Source organism: Anguilla rostrata, chromosome 8 (genome assembly GCF_018555375.3).
Source record: "Anguilla rostrata isolate EN2019 chromosome 8, ASM1855537v3, whole genome shotgun sequence".
NCBI lineage: Eukaryota > Metazoa > Chordata > Actinopteri > Anguilliformes > Anguillidae > Anguilla > Anguilla rostrata.
Genome location: NC_057940.1, coordinates 9,936,763 through 9,958,424, shown reverse-complemented (window position 1 = coordinate 9,958,424; position 21,662 = coordinate 9,936,763). Strand labels below are relative to the sequence as shown.

The following is a 21,662-nucleotide window of genomic DNA, read 5'->3' as shown; positions in this document are numbered from 1 at the left end:
AATAAATAAATAAAATAAAATAAAAATGAATGAAGGGTTTGTCAAGGTTGGAGACTGATGGGCTGACCAGACAGTTTATTTTTTGTAGACTTTCTCAACACTTATTTTGTTTTGTCTCACTGTATGAACGGATTCATCTTCTGTCGTCTTGATAATCAATCACTCAGAAAATGTTCACAGTGGTATCTGTGCAGCACCACAGCCCTGGACAGCCTCTGATATAAGAAATGTTCTGAAAAAAATAAATAAATAAATAAATAAAATAAAAAATAAAAATAAATAAATAATGGCTAAACAATAACTCAGTCCAGAAATGTAGTGTTCGACTTCAGAGACAATAAATTGACCAAACAGAATACCGAAAAATAATCCCAACAGTTCCAACAGCAATGTAATGAGAAGCACATAATTATAATTATTTTTCAGCATACACCACACTCACTGTCCTTAATGGCAGGTAGACATATTTTTTCAAAGCTGTGATTGTTATGGTACTTCCATATAGAAAGTATAAATAAATAGTCCTCCATCATACGTCATATGATAAGGTAAAATATTGTCCGAATGTGATCAAGACATTATAATTATTGAATATATTCATTGTTATAAATAAGTGTCTTTCTGTAAAATACATATATATGATGCGTGTTGTACAGTTTATCACTGAGCGACAGCCTCTTGGCTTTGAAAAAGGTTGTAACCCGTTAATCATTTTACTGGGGTAGGAATGCTGCAGGCACATGAGTGGTTATTTAGATATTTTAAAATCTGGGAACCCCTGTCTTACAGCTCTCAAGGTGTACTGGGTATAACTATTTTGAACAGTGCACTTAGCAATACTTAGCATGCACAAGGGCGTTAGGGTTTGGCTGATCCAACTGGCTTGAATCCCAAGGGTTGTTGAGGGTTGTCAAAATTGAGCAAATAAATAACAAGTAGTCATTCGAGCGTAGCGTACGCTACCTTTGCATGCACAAGCATACAGTATGCGCGTGGTGACGTATACAAGGTGGCGTCCTACGTTGAATGCGTATGTTTTGCTGCGGTAAACCTGTCTGGGGCATTACTGATGGTAACTGCCGTTGAACGCCAGGGTTTAGAGCGCACCAGACAAGCGTAGTGGGCCAATACCGCATAGCCACTGGAATAAAGCCGGTGGAGAGCAACGGGCATGGTAAGACAAAGTCGCGCAGCGCTCCTGACTCAGCGACGTCAGCTGCAATCCGCTAGTCTTTAAAAAATGCTTATGACACGTATTCATTTATTACGGAAAAATCAGCCTTTTCGATGGTCGGGTCCACAGACGACCGTGCTCGTGGTACAACACTTGCACAGTTGTTTGTGTTCTGCTAGCTAACGTTAGTAGCTAGGTACTACACGACCCGATAAAGATGGCGTACGCCAGCTGTAGCTGCTGCTATGGGCCCGTCCAGTGTTTCAGCTGTGAAGTCGCCCGTGTAATTGTTTTTTTTTTTTTTTTGTTGTTGTTGTTTTTCAAAAAACCCTTCGCAGGGTAGAAAGCCCACAGGAGTAGTTATGGTGATTCTCAAAATGACCAAGATGGTTTTAGGGATATGACACAATGTTAGCCTGCTATAGCTGAAGTCGTTTAACGCTAGTGTAAGCAATATTAAGTTAGCTGGCTAGCTGACATTCGACAGCTAGCAAAATAGCACGTCTATTTGCCCTCTTGGTTTTCTTTATAATCAACTTGCTAGCTAGCTTCCTGCCGACATGCACGCTTTAAAAAATTATTTAGCGACAATCTCAAATGAACAAGCTGTTTTACTAACCACGCCGCCAGTATTGTGTGTTTCTTTGCATCTGAACTTGGCACATATCTTGCTGGTTACCCTGCTATCTTGCTCTGTGGTGGTTTTGAAATCTGCAATTGGCAAACATTAGATATCAAATTAGCACTGTCAGCGCTAGGATGAGTGGAAACAATCACGCTGAATGCCAGCTAGCTGGTCCACACACCTAAGACCGGTGACATTAAAATTTTTGTTCTGCTGTGAGAAAATAAAATGGTATTCACACTGTAGATAGCTGTAGTCTTAATCGCATTATTTGGTATTCAAAGCTGGGCAAGGTATGACCAGTTGCAAAAACTGCGTTGTAGCACCCGACGAGCTGGCATTGCGTGAGTTAGTCTACTGTAGTTTCTTTGGAGATAACTGACAGGTCAGAATTATCCACATGACCAAATAAGTGATAAGTTACCCAAGTGATAAGTTACCCACCAAGGTTGTTACTTTGCTAAGTTGCTGTGTTCGAAAACGTTGTATATGCTAGCTACAATGTATTCCTCTTACTGTCAGTGTTTTTGCTGGCTTAACGCAAATATGACCAGGTGCATAGGGCAATATCGCTCATCGGTTTATATGTATGTATTTCTTTATATTTGTGTCGCTATAATGTTCTGGTGTTACTTAGCATTAAAAGTAACTTTCTGAAATTGAACACCACAATTACTGAAACAAACAATCAGTGTTTCTATTTCAGACAGAGACCCAACATTACTGAATTATACTTGCAAATCACTGCAAAACGAATCAATGCAAATTATTCAATACGTGTGATAGCAAATATCGTCATTCCACTTAAACTGTTGCTGAAGTCAAGCTTTGTGTGGACTTGCAAGAAGTGAAGTTGCAACGAATCTTCCGCGTGTGGCCCTACGTAACAGGTAGCCGACTGTCTGCGATTGTTTTGTCTGTCGCCCCACCCCCTCCCCGCCCCCCGCCGATATGATGATCTCTGCCTGTGATACCATCTGTGTTCTTATCAAAATAAATAACCGCGTGATGCGATGAGTTTTCTGCGTCATTGAATAACGTTAGTCGGTATTTCTTGTAGCCTGTCACGTAACTGATAGTAATTCCATGGGTATCCCTGTGCGAAGCCGTGCTTAACACAAATTGATTCCTCCAAACATGTGTTGAGTTTAGGCTGGTCTGCCCGTCGGATTTGCTGATCTTGGCCTTCGTCCTGTGCCATCGATTCATGGGCGTTGTATCGACTTTCCCCGCATTTTTTTTTCAGTTTGCACTTGGTTTGGAGTACTGTGGCTGAGCCGTATCGCGTTTTGCTGAGTCTGCTACTTTATGTGCTCCTGTTACTAAAGGTGCTGCAGAAGTCAGGGGTCACCAAAGGTGGAGTTGAAGAATTTCGCTGAATTTATGTGGCAGTTAGTCTGTAGTTAAGATTTGACAGCCAAAGCCCTGTCTTGAAAGATGCACAGAAGAGGCAGTACAGACCCAGACAATGTTTTGGTCAGACACGCAAAGCTTTTGGCATAGCTTTTTACTTGCTAGTGTCTTGATGAGGGAAGTCACTGCCCTTAAGTCAAATTCTTACTCTGTCTTTGCAAATGTGTAGAAAAATTAGTTTCCATTATTTTGGGCTAGGTTCATAAGGCAGAGAGATCGCTTGTGGGGATCCGCTGTAGTATGCCTAGGTGGGCTGAATGGGCTGGTCTCATCATAATTTATTCTTGATACCCTCAAAGCGCAAGCACTCACACTCACACTCGCGCATGCATGCACGCACACACGCGCACACACACACACACACACACACGCACACACGCACAAAGCTGCGTTTGTCGGTGTATTAGCTGGGACTCCACGTGACTGGTTGTTGGGTTTATTTCCCATTGTGGCTCTAAGCTCTGGTGTGTACGCTACAACTGCAGGCAGCTTCACATAGTTCAAGGATTTTCTGCCTGAACACTGTAGAGTGAGACGCACACAACCCCAAGTCTGTCTCCCTGGTCTCTCTCTTTGTGGCCCCGGTTTCTCTCCCTGTGGCCCTGGTCTCTCTCTCTTTGTGGCCCCGGTCTGTCTCTTTGTGGCCCCGGTTTCTCTCTCTCTCTGTGGCCCTGGTCTCTCTTTCTCTGTGGCCCTGGTTTCTCTCTCTGTGGCCCCAGCCTCTCTCTCTGTGGCCCCGGTCCCTCTGTTTCTCCTTGAGTCTTATTCAGTTTCTCAGCCTAGTCAGCTCTCCGTGTTGCTGCATTGCACAGCTGTGGTCACTGAAGCTTAACGCACCTTTATTGCTTTTCAACCCACCCCCCCCCCTCCAAACCAGCCAATCCTTCTGCCTCAGAAGAGAACGACCCAAGTCTTCCTCCTTTCTCAGGTTGTGGTTGTTGACGGATATAACAGCCCTGGGGATGAAGGTCAGCGTAACTGCGGGGGTTATTATCAGTGTTGGGGGGGTGGGGTGTTGGCATTGGAGTAGGGGTTCATGTATCTCTCACCGGTTTTTAATTATTCAAATGTGAGGGATAAGTCCGCCAGAGAGCGGAGCTGGGTAGGGGTGCCCTGAGGGAACCCACCGGAACGCAGCACAGGGCAGAGCTTACTGTACGGCGTGGGGGGGTTAACTCTGGCTCCCGGCCCGCCTCCGCTTCCGTTCGGTACGCACAATGCCACCCCCCCACCCCCCTTCCCCCCCGCCCATGCGCTCCAGCCCCGGTGCAGGATTACCGGGCTGGCACCGGGGCCTCCGGCTCACTTTCCCAATTTGAGGAAATGAGGGGATTGTGCCGGTGTGGGGCAGTGGCGGGGGCGTGCGTGGAGAGTGTCATTTTCGCCCTCTCGCGCTCGGGAACGGGATACCCCGTGCGTGGGACCGTTTCCTAAAAGCACGCCAAGCTCTTCGTCCCATTACCCCCTGCCAAAACCAGACTCGCAGTGAGACTTTTAAAAATGGCATATTCAGTGAACAGCAGTTTTTTTGCTTTTTTGCATGCTTTGTGTTAGCATTGCTCTTGTTCCATAAGACCTGTCCTGCCGTGGGCTTCCATTAAGCGCTTTTGCAATGGACTGAAATTAAACCGCTTTGCTCCTGGATCAACAGGCATCTATAAGCTGTCCTCCAGGTGTAGATGTGTGAAAATCCATTGAAGGGGGACTTATTTACATGTTGTTGTCTTTTCTTTCCGTTCGTGTTCGAGGCAGCCATGTTTTTTTAACGTGACCGCTAATGAGTCGTTTCCACTCAGAGTCCGAGCGCTCAGAAAATCTGGACCGTGCTTGCCGTCCTCTTTCCAGTTAATTTTCAAATGTAGTATTTTCCGTGCTTGCCAAATCTACTTTATTCTGAGCTCGTTAAGCACTAGTGGTAAATTAAGATATAAAACGATGCTGATTGAATTGGCTAGCTGATCAAATTGAGTACCAAAATGTCGTATTTCTGGCGTAACCTTGAAGTCCTTTGTGCATTTTTTTTGTATTCTGTGGTTGCGATGGTAACTCTCCCACAGAATGGGTGTGGGTATACCAAATGTGTCAGTGCGCCCGTTTCCTGTTTTGTCGTGCTTTTTGACTTCCTGTTTCCTCTTCCAGCTGAACCATGGGCCACGGCGTGGGCTGAGGATCCCGAAGGCTTTGTGAACCCGCCACCGTGAGTAAACGTCCCGCGTCGGGCTGCACGGGGCGGGGGTCGCCCCCCCCGCTGACCTCACGGGCCTGCCTGCCACCCCCCGCTGACCTCACGGGGGCCGTCCGCTTCGGAGCGACGAGCTCGGGCCGTCCCGGCTAGGCCGGGGTCAGCTGCGCTGTCGCACCCTCCCTCTGCGGGACAGCGGTTTGCAGCGCGTGGGAAGCGGACGGGGAAACGGCGCTGACAGACCGGTAGATCCGGTCAGGGCGGGAAATAAAGACTGGCACACGGTGTTGCCAGTACACACAGTGCGGCGTTGTGCTTGTGTGCTGCCCAGTTAAGACTAAGCCAGTATTGTGCCAGTACACACAGTACAGTACTGTAGCTTTACACACACTACAGAAGTGTTTAGGCAGTACTGTAGCAGTATACTCAATGCATAAATGTTAAGGCAGTACTGTAGCAGTATACACTATACAGAAGTGTTAGGGCAGTACTGTTGGAGTATACTCAATGCAGGAGTGTTAAGGCAGTACTGTTGCAGTATACACTATACAGAAGTGTTAAGGCGGTACGGTGGCAGTTTGCCCAGCTCACAGTGCTTAGGTCAGAGGGTCTGGGCAGATTCCCCTGTCTCCAGTGAGCAGTAGGACTTGCATGTGACACAGCACACTGTTTACTGTGGAATAACCCAGCAGGGAATCACAGCTGTTCAGCCAGGAAGGGCTGGGGAGAGTGCACGTTCTGTTTGACCCTGCGGTAACTGTGTGTGTGTGTGTGTGTGTGTGTGTGTGTGTATCCGTGTGTGTGTATGTTTTTCAGGCGGTCAGTGGGGTCTCTGACATGGCATCAGGCACATCACGAGCCGACGGCGGAAACAACCACGGAGGGAGGTCCCAGCTGCAGGCCGTCGGTGAGAGAACGCCTGCACGGCCCGCCAAATACGCCACGCCCACTCACCACTCTGCACCCAGGGGGAGACGCATACACACGCCCTGTACCATTCACCTGCACACAGGGATCTCACACACACTTTTTTTTTGCGGTCCCGAGAGAGAAGGGAGTGTGTTCTAGAGAGTGTCCTGTTCTGGGAGATCTGCTATCCATCATTTCAACCCTAATTTGGCACACTTGATTCTGCTAATTAGCAGCTCAGTGAGATCTCTAGCTGTTGAATGAGGTGTGCTTTTGTTAGGGTTGGAGTGAAAACCTGCTGGACGGTAGATCTCCAGGAACAGGGTTGGGAGCCACTGCTGTAAGCGATCGTGTTCCGGATGAGGAGTGTCTCTGTGTGTGATTTTAACCTCACGTGTGTCCCCGGCGGACTCCTCCGCAGTGTCCTGTGCCAAACTGAAGAGGAAGAAGAACTGGTTTGGGACGGCGGTGTACGTGGAGCTGGGGGCCGACGGGGAGGCCTGCAGGACCGCCAAATCTCACAGCTCCTCCAACCCCAAATGGGACGAGCGCCTCACGCTGTAAGGCCGTCCGAAAGCTGCCCCTTATGCACTTACCGGGCCCTCTTCTCCTCATCACTTCCCTCTGTACTGTCCTGTTCGAGTGTGACGAGCGCCTTGCCTTGTTAAAACCCCTGTGCAGGGGTGTCTCCTGTGGCGTAGCCCGTAGAGCGCTTTCCACATGCTCATTGCGAGCCGCAACGTCGGCGGTTTGAGTCCGACCCCCGACCTTTGTCCATGTCTCTCCCTCTCTCTCCTCCTAGTTCTTCCTGTCTCTCTACACTAATCTGTCAAATAAAACTGAAAAAGCCCCCCAAAAAAACCCTGTACAGCTCACATTTAAGTACTTATCGGACCTTATTCCTTACTCAAGTGCGCTACAGCAGGGCCCCATCTGGTAACTGAGCCCACAACAGAGTTACAGGCCGATTTCCCTGACAGTTACACTGCCAGGGAAACAAAATGTCAGAGTAGAAAGTGAGGGGCCCGGTTTCTTTTAGATTTCAGACACCGTGTCCAGCTTTGATCACTCTGTCCCCCACGGTAGCGACTCCACGTTTTCTCTGTCTTTGACAGGAATGTAACGCCGCACACCAAACTGGACTTCAAGGTGTGGAGCCACCACACGCTCAAGGCCGACGCCCTGCTGGGGAGGGCGTCTCTGGACCTGCGCCAGGTCCTGGAACTGCACGACCGCAAGCGTACGTCCCGCCCCGCCACACCCCGTCCCGCCCTGCCCTCGCCACCCCGCCCCGCGCCACCTGCTTCCCCTTTCCTGGAAAACGGGAACCGAACCGAGGCCTAACGGACAGGCGTTTGGGCCAATGCGACGGAACATCTGAATCACAAATGTGTCGTGAACACAGATCATTCTGGACCATGGGCAATTTTTGCACATGACACCAGTCACACACTGTTCATTAGCAGTAGTTAAAAGGCATTGCCCTTTCTGTCCAGTTTTGACTGTATTTAAAGTAGATTTTTAGCCTCACCATTGTGCGTTGGTGATGTACATACTGTACTCCTGGTTCTGTTCTTCCCATTACGTAGAACAGGGATTCTGTGACAGGCTCTTGTACCTCCTGAGGTTCTGCTGTAATACCTTCAGTTCTTTCAAGTGGGTGGGTTTTTTTTTTCCCCTCGCTTGGCCCTCGGGTCATTATGCGTGGGGGGGGAAGGGGGGGTGGAGGGGGATGTTCTGGCTTTCTGTAGCGTGCGGTTCTCTGCCTCCCCCACAGTGGAGAATGTGAAGGAGGTGCTCAAGCTGACGCTGGACAGTAAGAACGGGGCGCCCGTCAACACCGGGGAGCTGACCGTCTTCCTGGACGGGCTGACTGTGGAGCCGGCGTCGCTTAGCAACGGGACAGGCACCGGTGGCTCTGCCCCCGCCTCGACCAGTGAGTCTGCCCTCCGCCCCCTCCCTCCCTCCCTCCCTCCCCTTCCCTCTCTCCTCCTCTCCCTCCATGTATTTTTCTCTCTCCCTCTCTTTCTCTCTCTTTCCCCCCCGTTTGTCCATCTCTCTCTCTCTGTCTCTCTCTGTCTCTTCCTGCGTTCATGAGGGATGTCTGGGTTCCCATCCCTGTGGGGGGTGGTGGAGGGGGGAGGGTGTTTTTTCAAAAAAGGAAGGGGGGGGGGGGTTTGCGACAGATGGACAGATAAACAGGTGCGCACTTCACCTGATTCAGACTGATAGCCCACACGGCTGATGTGATTGGAGAGGCAGCGAGGGAGGACTACATTTGAAGCAGAGACCAGATGAGGTGACTCCATTACGGAGATAAGGCCTGTGATCCTTTGGCTCTGTTCCCTCCGAGCCGAGCGGGGATCTGAGCTCTCAGCGCTACCGCTAACTCCGCCAGATTCCTGATGCCGCATCTGTAGCTGATGCGCGGTTTCAGGGGAATGTTGTAAATGTGTAAGGGTACGAATCGCTGTGTTATCTTACAGCAAGACTGCCCAACCCTGTTCCTGGATATCGACCGTCCTGTAGGTTTTCACTCCAACCCTAAAAAAGTGCACCTCATTCAACAACTAGAGATCTCACTGAGCTGCTAATTAGTTGGATCGGGTGTGCCAAATTAGAGTTGGAGTGAAAACTTGCAGGAAGGCAGATCTCCAGGAACAGGGTTGGGCAGCCCCGTCTTACAGTGTATGCTCACGTTTATGTTGCTGATGTTGTATGCATTGCATTCTTTTTCAGTCCTAAATGAAAGTCCCGTATTGTAAGACCTGCAGGTCCTTTCACTGTGCCATGTGTGATTCGCACTGGGAGCCATAAGCATGTGACCGGGGCAGACTGACAGATGGACAGGTGAACAGACAGCAGGGTAGTGGAGAAGTTGCTATGGACGCGCGATCCGCAATTGCCTCTCTCTACCCCCTCCAGAAGTACAGCAGAACGGAGAAGACAGCCATCAGAACGGGGAGGAGACCTCTTCCAGACCTCGGACTCGGTGAGCCCCCCCCCCCCCCCGCACCCGTCCGCTCCCCTCTGTTTCCATGGAGACGGGAGACGGGCAGGTGGCTGGTGCAGGAGGTTGAATGTGAGCTCTGAATTCAGCCGTCATTTAACACTGGACACAGGAGCTGTGTTAATGATTACACACTGCTGCATAACAGGGAAGGGCATATGACTGCTGTCGTATAGTTATACTGCCTGGCTGTTTGCATACATGCACACAAACACGCACATACACACGCATGCACACAAGGGCCCATTCACATAGGCCGATAGATACACATGAACATACATCCAGACACACAACCGCACATGTATGCATACAGACGCACACGTTTAGACAAACAGATTCATACACACACACACACACACACACACACATATTTATATAAACACACCTGTTCTCTCACATGTACACCTGCACACACACATCCCAGTGCCTTGTCTGTATTATGGCCCCTGGCAGCTTGCACGCTCTGCTGATCTGAAGCCAGTGCTTTTCAGGGCTTTGTCACATGACCGGTTACTGATTAACCGATTGGACCGCTCCTTGGCCGGGGCAGTGATGATTGATTACCAATCCCAGCCCCAGAGAAGATGTTTGTCTGAAATGCTAAAAGGAAATGATGGCTTTTTGGGTAATGCCATGTGACTGACCATGTGACCGTGCGGTCTCCCCCCCCCCCCCCCCCCCCAGCTCTCTGAACGGAATCGACAGCGAGGGACCCTCCACCTCCTCTGTCCAGAGCGACTGCAGCTCCGTCCCCGTCGCCAACGGAAACGGCTCCTCCCCCGTCGCGTGCCGGCCGGCCAGCCCCCAGGGCACGCCCGCGAAGAGGCCGACTCAAGAGCCGGCCCCGAACGGAACCGGTGAGGCTAACGTCTAAACGCCTGAGCGCGAATCTTACCGACGCCCGTCCGCTAGAACCGTTTAAATTCCAGTACACGTTCACCTGTGTTCACCCGGGCTGGAGTGGAGGGTTTGAGGTTTAGGTTTACGGAACGTGCGAATGTCCGACCTGTACGCAGTGAACGGGGAGACGCCCGGCCCTGCTGCGGAAGAGGTGCTGCCCTCTGCTGGCGACTCGCAGGAGAGCGACGAAACTCCCGGCAGCGCCCCGGGCCCCGCCCCTAACCCCGCCCCCAACCCCGCCTCGGACCGGCTGGCTCCTGACCTGCCCCGTGAGCCGTCCTCCTCCTCCACCCCCGCCCCCGCTGGCGCTGTGGACGCACCCCCAAACTCTTCTTCCTCCAGCCCCACCCCCGTCACCACGGTGACCTCCAGCTCGGAGGCCTATGGGGCCAGTGGCAGCAGCGGCGGTGCTCCGGAGGGGGGGAAGCCCAGGCAACAGACCCGGAGCAGCAACAGCACTGACGCCCTGCCCCCCGGGTGAGTGACAGCACTGACCTACTGAACCCGATAACTGACACTCTACAACACCTCATAGACCAATCCTTCAAGATCACCAACTGTTATTAAAGAAATATGTGTTATTGCCAATATTAACACATATAGAAGAAAAAACTCTTCTTTGTATGGTGGTACATTCTGGTTTTTAGAAGACAAGGAGAAAGTGTTTGGTTTGATGATGAATGAGTCTGGTGGCCATCTAAGATGAGGAACTTTGTGTAATTGTGCCAAGGGGCAGGTTTTTTAAGTACTTAGGAAACAGGTCCAGAACAGGTAGATTCATCAATTTATTTTTATCTGATTGGCTGGTGGCAGGTATTTGGTCCAGATCTTATTGGCTGATAATGGGTCTTTGGTCCAGATCCGATTGGCTGATGACCAGTGTTTCGTCCAGATATGATTGGCTGATGGCAGGTGTTTGGTCCAGATCTGATTTGCTGATGGTCTTTGTTTTTTGCAGGTGGGAGCAGAGGAAAGACCTTCATGGCAGAACTTACTATGTTGATCACAACACCAGAACCACCACCTGGGAGAGGCCGCAACCCCTACCAACAGGGTGTGTGTGTGTGTGTGTGTGTGTGCATGTACATGCGTGTGTGTGTGCGTGCGTGCGTGTTTGTCTTGCTTTGCCCCTCCTATCTCCTGTGATTGACAGCAGTGTGTGTTTCTGTATAGATGGGAGAGGCGTGTGGATGACAGAGGCAGGATCTACTACGTGGATCACAACACCAGGACCACCACCTGGCAGCGGCCCACCATGGAGTCGGTCCGAAACTTCGAGCAGTGGCAGTCCCAGCGGAGCCAGCTGCAGGGAGCTATGCACCAGTTCAACCAGAGATACCTCTACTCGGTAACAACACGCCTCAGCCAATCACACTGCAGCTGAGTGCTGACCAGTCACACTGGAGTCTCTACAGCCAATCACACTGCAGCCACTGCTAAGTTCTGACTAATCGCACTGCAGTCTCAACTGCTAATTGCACTGCAGCCACTTCTGAGCACTGTCCAATCACACTACAGTTTCTACAACCAATCACACTGCAGCCACGGCTGAGTGCTGGCCAATCACACTGCAGTTTTGACGGCCAGTCTTATTGCAGCCTCTATTGAGCACTGACCAAATGCTCTGCAGTCTCTACTGAGCTCTGACTAATTGCACTGCAGTCTCTACAGCCAGTCACACTTCTTTATCTACCAACGAGTGACCCTGCTGGATCTACCACCAATCACACTGTAGTATTTTATTGTCAATCAAAGGCTCTGTGCACCAGAGATGCCCTCTAAATTCTCACACTGAAGATTGAATCCAAGGCCCAGTCACATGACTGTCGCTAACTCTAACTCTAACTCTAGCACCATTCCACCATGTCTCTCACATGGACTCACACTATGCTCTACTTCATCTGTAAAATAAGAACGCTACAGATTCCATCTGCCACACAAGTACCACAGCCCCAGAATGAGTCTTTATGATCCAATCACAGTGTAGTACTCAATCTGTCAATCACGCATCCTGGACTGAAGGCTCAAACTGTGGAACATCTGCTTGCCAGACAGACGCACCTGTCGTGTCTTTCAGTCAAAAAGCACTGTAGCTCTCTACTGGATCGGTCTGGATGTATTAATGTTACCGGATGGAAGAGATGTTCAGGCACTGGGCCTTGTTGTGTCATTGGCGTGTCACTGGATGAAGCTGTTGACCATATTCTCTCCTGGGACAGGCTTCCATGATGTCTGCTGAAAATGACCCCCTGGGCCCCCTGCCCCCTGGCTGGGGTAAGTCTTTAGGATGGGATTCTCTTGTTCCCACCCATAGATACAGGAAGCTGGGATCGCATGTATTTCAATTTGAACACCTAGGTCCCTGTGAGTTTGATATTACTTGTATATATCGTGCCTCACCGTCTAACAGCCCACACATAGCTATGCTTTTATCTTCTGTATTTTATTTCATTATATTTATCACTGCTGTTTGTTTCTCATTTGCTCTTTAATATTCTTAGTGTTTCGCTTGTTCATTGTTTTAAATGCTTTCTCTGTGAAGCACTTCGTAACTTTTGTTGGATAAGTACTTTATAAATAAAGATGTATTATTATTATTATTATTATTATGGGAGTCTTACCCTCCCCCCTCCCCCAGTGTTGCATTGTGGGTTATAGGATAATGGGACTGGAAGGTTGACTTCCTGTTGGGGAACTGGAGTAGATTAGCTGAGGAAGACTCTTATCCGTTAGTTGCTTTTATAAATGATCAATGTGCCCCTAACTGGATACATCCAAACCGTGAGATGTGTATGCAAGCCCGCTAAGCACATAGATACTTAAAATAACACCTCCCTGGTCAGTGTGTGGATGTTGAAATACGGGGTGGTGATTTAAGCCACCGTGTGTGTGTGTGTGCGCGTGTGTTTGGCAGAACGACGTGTGGACTCCAACGACCGAGTGTATTTCGTCAACCACAACACCAAGACCACTCAGTGGGAAGACCCTCGCACACAAGGGTAAGGGACCCCCCCCCCCCACTCCCGCACTCTTTCTGGTGTCCTGCTCGCGCCTCGGGCCACGCCCCCTTGGTCAGTGCAGCTTTTGCGGATGTACTGCTTGTGTGTGTCAGAGGCCACGCCCCCTTGGTCAGTCTTGTTTACTCTTGCAGTGCCTGCGTTCAAAGGCCACGCCCCCGTAAACAGCGCTCCTTTTGCTGGTAAATAATTTGTGTATCGGAGACCACTCCCCCTGGTCCCTGTTTTCTAGAACGTTCTCTGTGGCTTGTAGGCCACGCCCCCGTAGTCAGAGACCACGTCTCCTCCGTTCATGTTTACCAGAACATTCCCTGTGGCTTGTAGGCCATGCCCCCTCATGGCAACATGACAGTGCTAGGTTATGGAGAAGGGTAGTGGCTCACAATGTCAGTTATGTGCCCCCCCCCCCCATGCTAAGGGTGTCCACTAAATCAGGGTGTCCTCTGCCCTGGTCACAGCGCCCCAGGGGGGCTGGTTTTTATTTTCGTCTCTAAATAAGCAACCAAGACGAGACGTGTGGCGCAGTCTGTGGGGTCAACGTGAGTCCCCCCCCCCCCCCCCCCCGCCTTACAGTGTCCTGCTTCTGATGTCAGACTGCGTGTGTCTGGAAACGGTCCTCTCTGTGCTGCTGTGTTTTTTCCCCTGTCTTTGTGAATTGCTAGCACTGTCCTTGTTGGGGGGTTCCCTCATTTTTTAAAAAACCCTTGAAAATATTTTTAAAATACCATCCTGGAAAGTCACACAAAAATCGTGACAAGCGGTAAAATATTTCCCGTGTTTGTGTAGTGGTGGGGGAAGCGTTGTGGTTCGATATCTAGGCGGAAGTCAGTTTTTGGATTTTCTTTCTAGAGGTCATGATGCAGGTAGAGTTGGCTGGTCCTGTTATCCGAGCTTTACTGTATAGCTGTCCTTAACAGTGCCTGACGGCTGTGCGTGTCTCCAGGCTGCAGAACGAGGACCCGCTGCCCGAGGGCTGGGAGATTCGGTACACGCGCGAGGGGGTGCGATACTTCGTGGATCACAACACCCGGACGACCACCTTCAGCGACCCGCGCACCGGGAAGTCCTCCGTGTGAGTGACCCGGGGAGGCGGGGCGTTTATTCAATCACGCTTCTATTTTTAAAAATGTATTTACCGTTTATTTGATTGGAACAGATACCCATGATTATAGATGTGGTGTATAAAAGAGGAAGTGCATTGTACCTTAATGTCCAATGCCCATCTCTAGTTGAGCTTTTTAAACAACGCGTGTGAAAGTCAGCATCACACAAACACACACACAAAATCAAATAAACCAATGAGCTACCATGGAACATCCATAACCATCTCCTATTGGTGTAGCCCAGTCTTCCTATTAACATTAGGTGGTGGCACATTGGAGCCCTGACTACAGGAAATCACCCTTAAATTTGGGTTATTATTGGAGTGCAGGCAACATTTTGTTCATGCTCATTTGCCACTTCCATGTCTTAGATAGTTTAATTTTGGGGTTGTTTCATATGGAATTCTTAAGATTTATTTTCTTCATTGATTAACAGAGGGGCATGATGGCATTTTATGATTTTTTAATGTATAAGCTTGGCATGGACGTCCATTTTTCTTAGTGTGCCTGTGCTAACTTTGTTAAATTTGATTTGTCTTTCAGCACCAAAGGTCCTCAGATAGCCTATGAACGTAGCTTCAGGTGGAAGCTAGCGCATTTCCGCTACTTATGCCAGGTGAGGGCTGTGCCTTCTGCTAATTGGCTATTGTGACTGAATATTTCAGTATTTGACTTATTGTCCCTCCCCCCCCAGTCGAATGCGTTGCCCAGCCACGTGAAGATCACTGTGTCTCGACAAACACTGTTTGAAGACTCCTTCCAGCAAGTAAGGACATTTCTCTGTCAATGTTCAATGTACTAATGAGTACCTGTGTACACACAAAATGTTTGCCATTTCCTAGAAGAACTGCTGATTTGCTGTGTGTGTTTCATTATTTATTTTTTTTGCTGTGCGTGCGTGTGTCCAGATCATGGCCCTGAAACCCTACGACCTGAGGAGGCGGCTGTATGTCATCTTCAGAGGGGAGGAGGGGCTGGACTACGGTGGCCTGGCGAGGTCAGTCATTAGGCCCTGTCTCAGCAAATCATTTTTTTTTCCATCTGTCCTCCCTGAGATTCTCACTGGTCCGTGAAAGTGCTGGAGTAGTTATGTAAATGGTTTGATAGCTCATGGTTTTTTATCATGGATGGTTGTTAATTTGTTGTTGATTTGTGCATTGTACAGAAAAACATTTTCTCTAGCTATTCTGCTGTGCTACATATGCCCTGTATAAAGGAAAACCAATTTTCCAAGTCAATTTTTTTTTTTCATAAGAAAACTTATGAACTGGTCCAAAGTGTAAAGGTAGAATTTTCTATAAAAACAAAAACATTTCTGCTTTTTACTTCATTTTTTCCAGTAGCATCATATTTAATGAATGCAGGAGCTGAGTATCTGGTGTGGCTAAAGAGTCTTTGATACCCCCCCCCCCAGGGAGTGGTTCTTCCTGCTGTCCCACGAGGTGCTGAACCCGATGTACTGTCTGTTTGAGTACGCCGGCAAGAGCAACTACTGCCTGCAGATAAACCCCGCCTCCACCATCAACCCCGACCACCTCTCCTACTTCTGCTTCATTGGCCGCTTCATCGCCATGGCAAGTGACGTCACGCCGCCTGACACCTCACACACATGGGGTGGGTAGGGAGAGCCAGGTCACGCCGTCTGACGGAGGCGGTCCTGACTAATGAGTGAACTGTTTGATGGACGTAAATCGGATGCAAAAAAAGACTTGGCTCACGTTCAGCACTTCATATGAGGGTTTCATAATAAGCACATAATAATGATTTAAGACAAGGAAGTAAAACTTAAACCCTCCCCTTTTCCCATCTTTTCTCCTCCCATTCTTTGTCTCCCCCTCTCTCCCTTCCTCCCTCTTTCCCTTCCTCCTTCTCTTTTGCCCTCCTTCCCTCCCTCTCTCTCTCTTCTTCTTCTCCCTCCCTCCCTCCATTTCTCCCTCCCCCAGGCGCTCTTTCATGGCAAGTTCATCGACACAGGCTTCTCCCTGCCCTTCTACAAGCGCATGCTCAACAAGAAGCTCACCATCAAAGACCTGGAGTCCATCGACCCCGAGTTCTACAACTCCCTCATCTGGATCAGGTACGGCCTGTGCGCTGGCGAGGGCTGACTGGAGAGCGTCTAGGTCACCTGAGCCCGGGCCGTGGAGGAAAATGGACTTCCTGCCGCTCTGCGGTGCACTTCCTGCCGCTCTGCGGTGCACTTCCTGCCGCTCTGCGGTGCACTTCCTGCCACTCTGCAGAGCACTTCCTGCTTTGCTCTGCAGTCTGTGGGCCTTTCAAGTTGCTGGTTTTATTTGTAGTCCTTTATTCTTGCGCTATGTTTTTATGTATTTGCTGGCTTGAGCCTCTCAAACAAGGAATGGAAGCATTTTGAAGACTCTTGAAGACTGTTCCATTTGTTGTAGGATTACGTGTGTGTGCATTTCACTTGGGTTGTTTGCATTTAGCAGATGCTCTTATCCCGTGCGACGTTCACAGATTTTATTAATGCACTCAGTGCTTTTATACAGCTGTGCACTGAAGCAGGTTAAGGTTAATTACCTTGTGCATTGATACAACAGCTGTCTCCTAGCTGGGAATCAGACCTGCAGCCTGTGAGTTACAGGCCCAGTTCCCTGACCGCTGTACTGTCCGTATTGTACAATAAAGCCCCTCTCCTTCCTCTGAATAGGTCTCTCCTCGCTCCTCTCTCCGCAGGGACAACAACATCGAAGAGTGCGGCCTGGAGATGTACTTCTCCGTAGACATGGAGATCCTGGGGAAGATCACGTCACATGACCTGAAGCCCGACGGAGCCAATGTGCTGGTGACGGAGGAGAACAAAGAGGAGTACATTGGGTAGGAGAGCTGCCTGTCACATTGGAGACCTGTCAATCACACAAGCAGACAGTTACTGTGTTGACTTGTAATGGTACACAAGTTCTATATTGCAATGTTAATAATACACATGGTTCTGTATTTGTATTATGATACACATGGTTCAATTTTGTAACAGTAATGATGCACATGGCTCTATTTTGTTATGGTAATGATACACACGGCTCTGCAGTGTTACTGTAATGACACACACGGCTCTGCAGTGTTAGTGATGACACACACAGCTCTGTAATGTTACGGTAATGACACACACAGCTCTGCACTGTATGTGTACTGCCAGCAGTCTGCGTTTACTGTGAGAACACACACAAGCTCTGCAGTGTTATAGTATCCCACCAGCTCTGCAGTGTTACAGTATGACACACACAGCTGCGTAAGTGCTACGGTAATGACACACTCACTCTGCAGTGTACTGTCATGACACAGTCTGCGTGTTACGTAATACACAACACAGCTCGCAGTGTCAGTAAGTCGACACACAGCTCTGTAATGTTACGGTAATGACACACACAGCTCTGTAATGTTACGGTAATGACACACACAGCTCTGCAGTGTTACTGTAATGACACACAGCTCTGCAGTGTTACTGTAGTGACACACGGCTCTGTAGTGTTACTGTAATGACACACACGTCTCTGTAGTGTTACAGTAATGACACACACAGCTCTGCAGTGTTACAGTAATGACACACATGGCTCTATATTGTTACGGTAATGACACGCACAGCTCGGTATGTTACTGTAATGGCTGTTCCCCTGCGGCAGGCTGATGGCGGAGTGGCGGTTTTCGCGGGGGGTGGAGGAGCAGACCAAAGCTTTCCTGGACGGCTTTAATGAGGTGGTCCCTCTGCAGTGGCTGCAGTACTTCGATGAGAAGGAGCTGGAGGTGAGGCAGTGCTGGGGGAATGCTCACAGAGCTCCTACCTGGAGTGAGTCAGTCAGTCAGAGCCAGTCAGTTAGAGTCTGTCAGTCAGAGCCAGTCAGTCAGTCATAGTCAGTCAGTCAGTCAGAGCCAGTCTGTCTGAGTCGGTCAGTCGGGCTGTCAGTCAGTCAGTCAGTCATAGTCAGTCAGTCAGTGTCAGTCTGTCAGAGTCGGTTAGTCAGTCAGTCAGTCAGAGCCAGTCAGTTAGAGTCTGTCAGTCAGAGCCAGTCAGTTACAGTCTGTCAGTCAGAGCCAGTCGGTCAGTCAGAGTCAGTCAGCCTGTCAGAGCCAGTCAGTCAGTCAGTGTGCTGTATGCGTGTTCAGTCGTATTTTCAGTGTGATTCACCCGTGTGTGTTGTCCAGGTGATGCTCTGCGGGATGCTGGAGGTGGACCTGCAGGACTGGCAGAGGAACACGGTCTACCGGCACTACACGCGCAACAGCAAGCAGATCATCTGGTTCTGGCAGGTAGAGCCGCCGCCCCGCCCGCCGCCCCGCTCTCACCTGCTCTCCGCCGGCTAATTCCGGCCTTCCTGCGCGTCGCCCAGGCAACCGCAGGCCGTCTGCTGCAGATGGCTGCCGCCGGCCGCGATGCCGGAGGTGTAATGACGGCAATTTGGGCTTCCGTAGTCAAAGTGGCGCATTAGCGGTCATCAGCAGCGCCGGGGGCTGAGAGTGGAGCTCAGCGGGGCTTCCGTAGCACCTGTCGAGTGCGCGTGAGCGTGAGCGAGCGAGCGAGAGAGCGTTTCTGTGTGTGTCAGTACTGCAGCGTCTCTCTGTCGCCCCCTGCAGTTCGTGAAAGAGGTGGACAACGAGGTGCGTCTGCGGCTGATGCAGTTCGTCACAGGGACCTGCAGGCTGCCGCTAGGGGGCTTCGCTGAGCTCATGGGTGAGTACGTACACACACACCTGTACACACACACACATACACACACACACATTCCCGCACAAACACACGCCCCAGTCTGCCGTTGTGGTGGTGGTGCTGAGCACATGGGTGGGTTGAGGTGGAGGGCTGCAGTGTTTGTTGGTGTTTGATATGCTGCAGCACTTACTGTAAAGAATTTAAACCATTGAATGGCTTCCCACTAACAAATTTACTTGAACTGATAGAGGCTATGAAAAAAGTCACTCAGTCATTGTCAGTCAGTCAGTCAGTCACTCAGTCATTGTCAGTCAGTCATTGTCAGTCAGTCAGTCAGTCATTGTCAGTCAGTCAGTCAGTCAGTCATTGTCAGTCAGTCAGTCAGTCAGTCATTGTCGGTCAGTCAGTCAGTCAGTCATTGTCAGTCATAGTCAGTCAGTCAGTCATTGTCAGTCAGTGTTTGACATTAACACTTCCCTCCTCCTCACAGGCAGTAACGGGCCTCAGAAGTTCTGCATTGAGAAGGTGGGGAAGGACACCTGGCTTCCCCGCAGCCACACCTGGTGAGCCTGTGTTTCCACGACAACACGCCTTTCCTCTCTTCCCCTCTTCCCTCTCACCTTTCACCGTTCCGCCCGGCCACCCTGTCAGCGTTTAACTTAACATTTACCATTTACCATAACTGCATTTAACTGCGGCTCCGCCCTCTCTCTCTCTCTCTCTCTCTCCCCCTCCCCTCCTCTCTCTCTCTCTCTCTCCTCTCCTCTCTCTCTCTCTCTCTCTCTCTCTCTCTCTCTCTCTCTTCTCTCTCTCTCCCTCTCCTCTCCTCCTCTCTCCTCTCTCCGCAGCTTCAACAGGCTGGACCTCCCGCCCTATAAGAGCTACGAGCAGCTGAAGGAGAAGCTGCTCTTCGCCATCGAGGAAACGGAAGGGTTCGGCCAGGAGTAGACCCCCCCACCCGCCATTCTGCCACTGTCTGAGAATAAGCTTCCCTCTGTCGCCCAGCCAACATAAAAAAACATAAAAATACGAGAAAAATTGCACAGATAATTAGATACTAATGTACATAAGCTATTTTGTCATTTAAAAAAAAAAAAAAATCTTATTTCTGAATATCATCTAGAAATTTACCTTGCGTCTCTTCCTCATAAATATGCAATGGAACATTTCAGCATTTTCTCCTCTTTTAAAAGAGGAAGCCTATTAATAGTATTATTATAATTATTATTATTTTGTTCTTTTGGCTGGTTTTTAAAAGATGTATAAGAAGAAATGATTTTATAGTTTAACTATATCTATGGCTCTAGTTTTATAGAGCTTTTAAGGTGACTTAGCTGTTTTTTTTGGGAGGGGGGCTTGATTTGGACTGGGCCTGCCATCCATACTGCTACAAGCCCAGCTTGCCTGCAAAACTGTCCCGACATGGAGTCTGGACGTGGGTGTGGATCCCGGTGCGCCCATCCCCCCCCCCACCCCATGGCGTTTTGGGTGGCCGTCATCGGGAGCAGCCATCTTGAGGGGGCGGGGAGCGCCTCTACCTGTGACTGGCTTCGAATGAACCCTACACTGCTTACGCGGGAAACATACTTTTTTTTTTTTTTGTTCTTCTTTTTTTTTTTTCTTTATCCGTTCGCCTTTTGGCCCCGCCCCCGCAGCGCACGAGCGAGCGAGCGGCGCTCTGAGGGGGCGGAGGGGCGGGATCGGAAGCGTGGCGCTGAAGCGGCGTTCGGAGTCGGCACGGCAACGCGAGCACGACAAAGCGAGATGACTCTTTGTGTCGCCCCCTGGATGCGCGTTGGCGGTGTTTATGGGTTGGGAGGGACAGGCGGGGGTGTGAGGCATCAAAACTCAACGACCCAAATTTGTCAAACAGAAGCAGCTGATGTCATATGCTGTGTCATAACATGCTGTTTGCTCCCTTGCATCCTATTCTTAAAACAGGTAATGCCCTGCTGTATGAAAACAGTTAAAATAAATTAAGGAAGAAAAGAAAAAAAATTCAAAAAAATCAATAGCACATTTTTGAACTCTATTATATGAAGTGTACCTTAATAGGCCAGGGTGAATGGATATTGGTTCTTGTGGGTGAGATTGATCAAGAAAAGAGTGCAATTAAAGTGACTGAAAGGAAAACGGTCTCTGAACATTCATTTGTGTTCTGTAATTGTGTTGTTCTGACTCCCCGTGAACCCCTGTTCAGAAGGACAGTTCTGCTGATGCAGCCAGACGGGGCCTTAGCCGCCCGCAGTCATTAAAAAGCTGTGTTAACGAGGCCTAGCCGACGGAGTCTCGCCGGGGCTGGTTAGCGCGTTCCCCGACGAGAGAGAGCCGGCGTCTTGTTTTCTGGTGGGATCACAACAGCCAAGTCCTGTGGGATCCGTTGCAGTCGCAGCAATTAAAAGCCTCTCCCGGATTATCACGTTGTTCCCCGCCCCCCCCCCCCCCCATTCATCCTCTATCCCACAATGCCTCTGTGCTGTAAATGAGCGCGGTGCTTCCATGAGCCCGGTTTGTGCCAAAGGTTATATTCGGGCATTAGCAGGGTTCATGCTATAATTAGGCTTTCATTTGCGCATGTTTCAGTTGATGATTTATTAATTTTTTTCCCCCCTGCCCCCTAAGCAATTAGCAGCGGTGCGTCACACTTGAGATCACTTTTTAAACGATGA

General features: G+C 49.7%; 1 protein-coding gene across 1 annotated transcript; it reads left to right on the top strand.

Moving 5' to 3' along the window:
- The first annotated feature begins 1,012 nt into the window (after positions 1 to 1,012).
- LOC135260765 (NEDD4-like E3 ubiquitin-protein ligase WWP1) lies at positions 1,013 to 21,126 on the top strand. The gene is made up of 25 exons (XM_064346295.1): positions 1,013 to 1,174; positions 5,352 to 5,409; positions 6,211 to 6,301; positions 6,725 to 6,863; positions 7,419 to 7,543; positions 8,081 to 8,239; positions 9,229 to 9,295; positions 9,998 to 10,170; positions 10,330 to 10,690; positions 11,172 to 11,267; positions 11,387 to 11,561; positions 12,433 to 12,487; positions 13,128 to 13,212; positions 14,174 to 14,302; positions 14,877 to 14,949; positions 15,028 to 15,099; positions 15,242 to 15,330; positions 15,748 to 15,907; positions 16,277 to 16,410; positions 17,028 to 17,168; positions 17,972 to 18,092; positions 18,492 to 18,596; positions 18,921 to 19,017; positions 19,484 to 19,556; positions 19,842 to 21,126. The coding sequence occupies exons 3-25, from the start codon at positions 6,232 to 6,234 to the stop codon at positions 19,939 to 19,941; spliced, it is 2,799 nt and encodes a 932-aa protein (XP_064202365.1). The 5' UTR covers positions 1,013 to 1,174; positions 5,352 to 5,409; positions 6,211 to 6,231; the 3' UTR covers positions 19,942 to 21,126.
- Positions 21,127 to 21,662: the final 536 nt, after the last annotated feature.

Excerpts from the sequence above, each read along its gene's own strand:
- LOC135260765 (XM_064346295.1), top strand. The coding sequence starts at position 6,232 with ATGGCATCAGGCACATCACGAGCCGACGGCGGAAACAACCACGGAGGG. Across the intron at positions 7,544-8,080 it reads GGAACTGCACGACCGCAAGC|TGGAGAATGTGAAGGAGGTG; the intron begins GTACGTCCCGCC and ends CCTCCCCCACAG. Across the intron at positions 12,488-13,127 it reads CCCCCTGCCCCCTGGCTGGG|AACGACGTGTGGACTCCAAC; the intron begins GTAAGTCTTTAG and ends TGTGTTTGGCAG.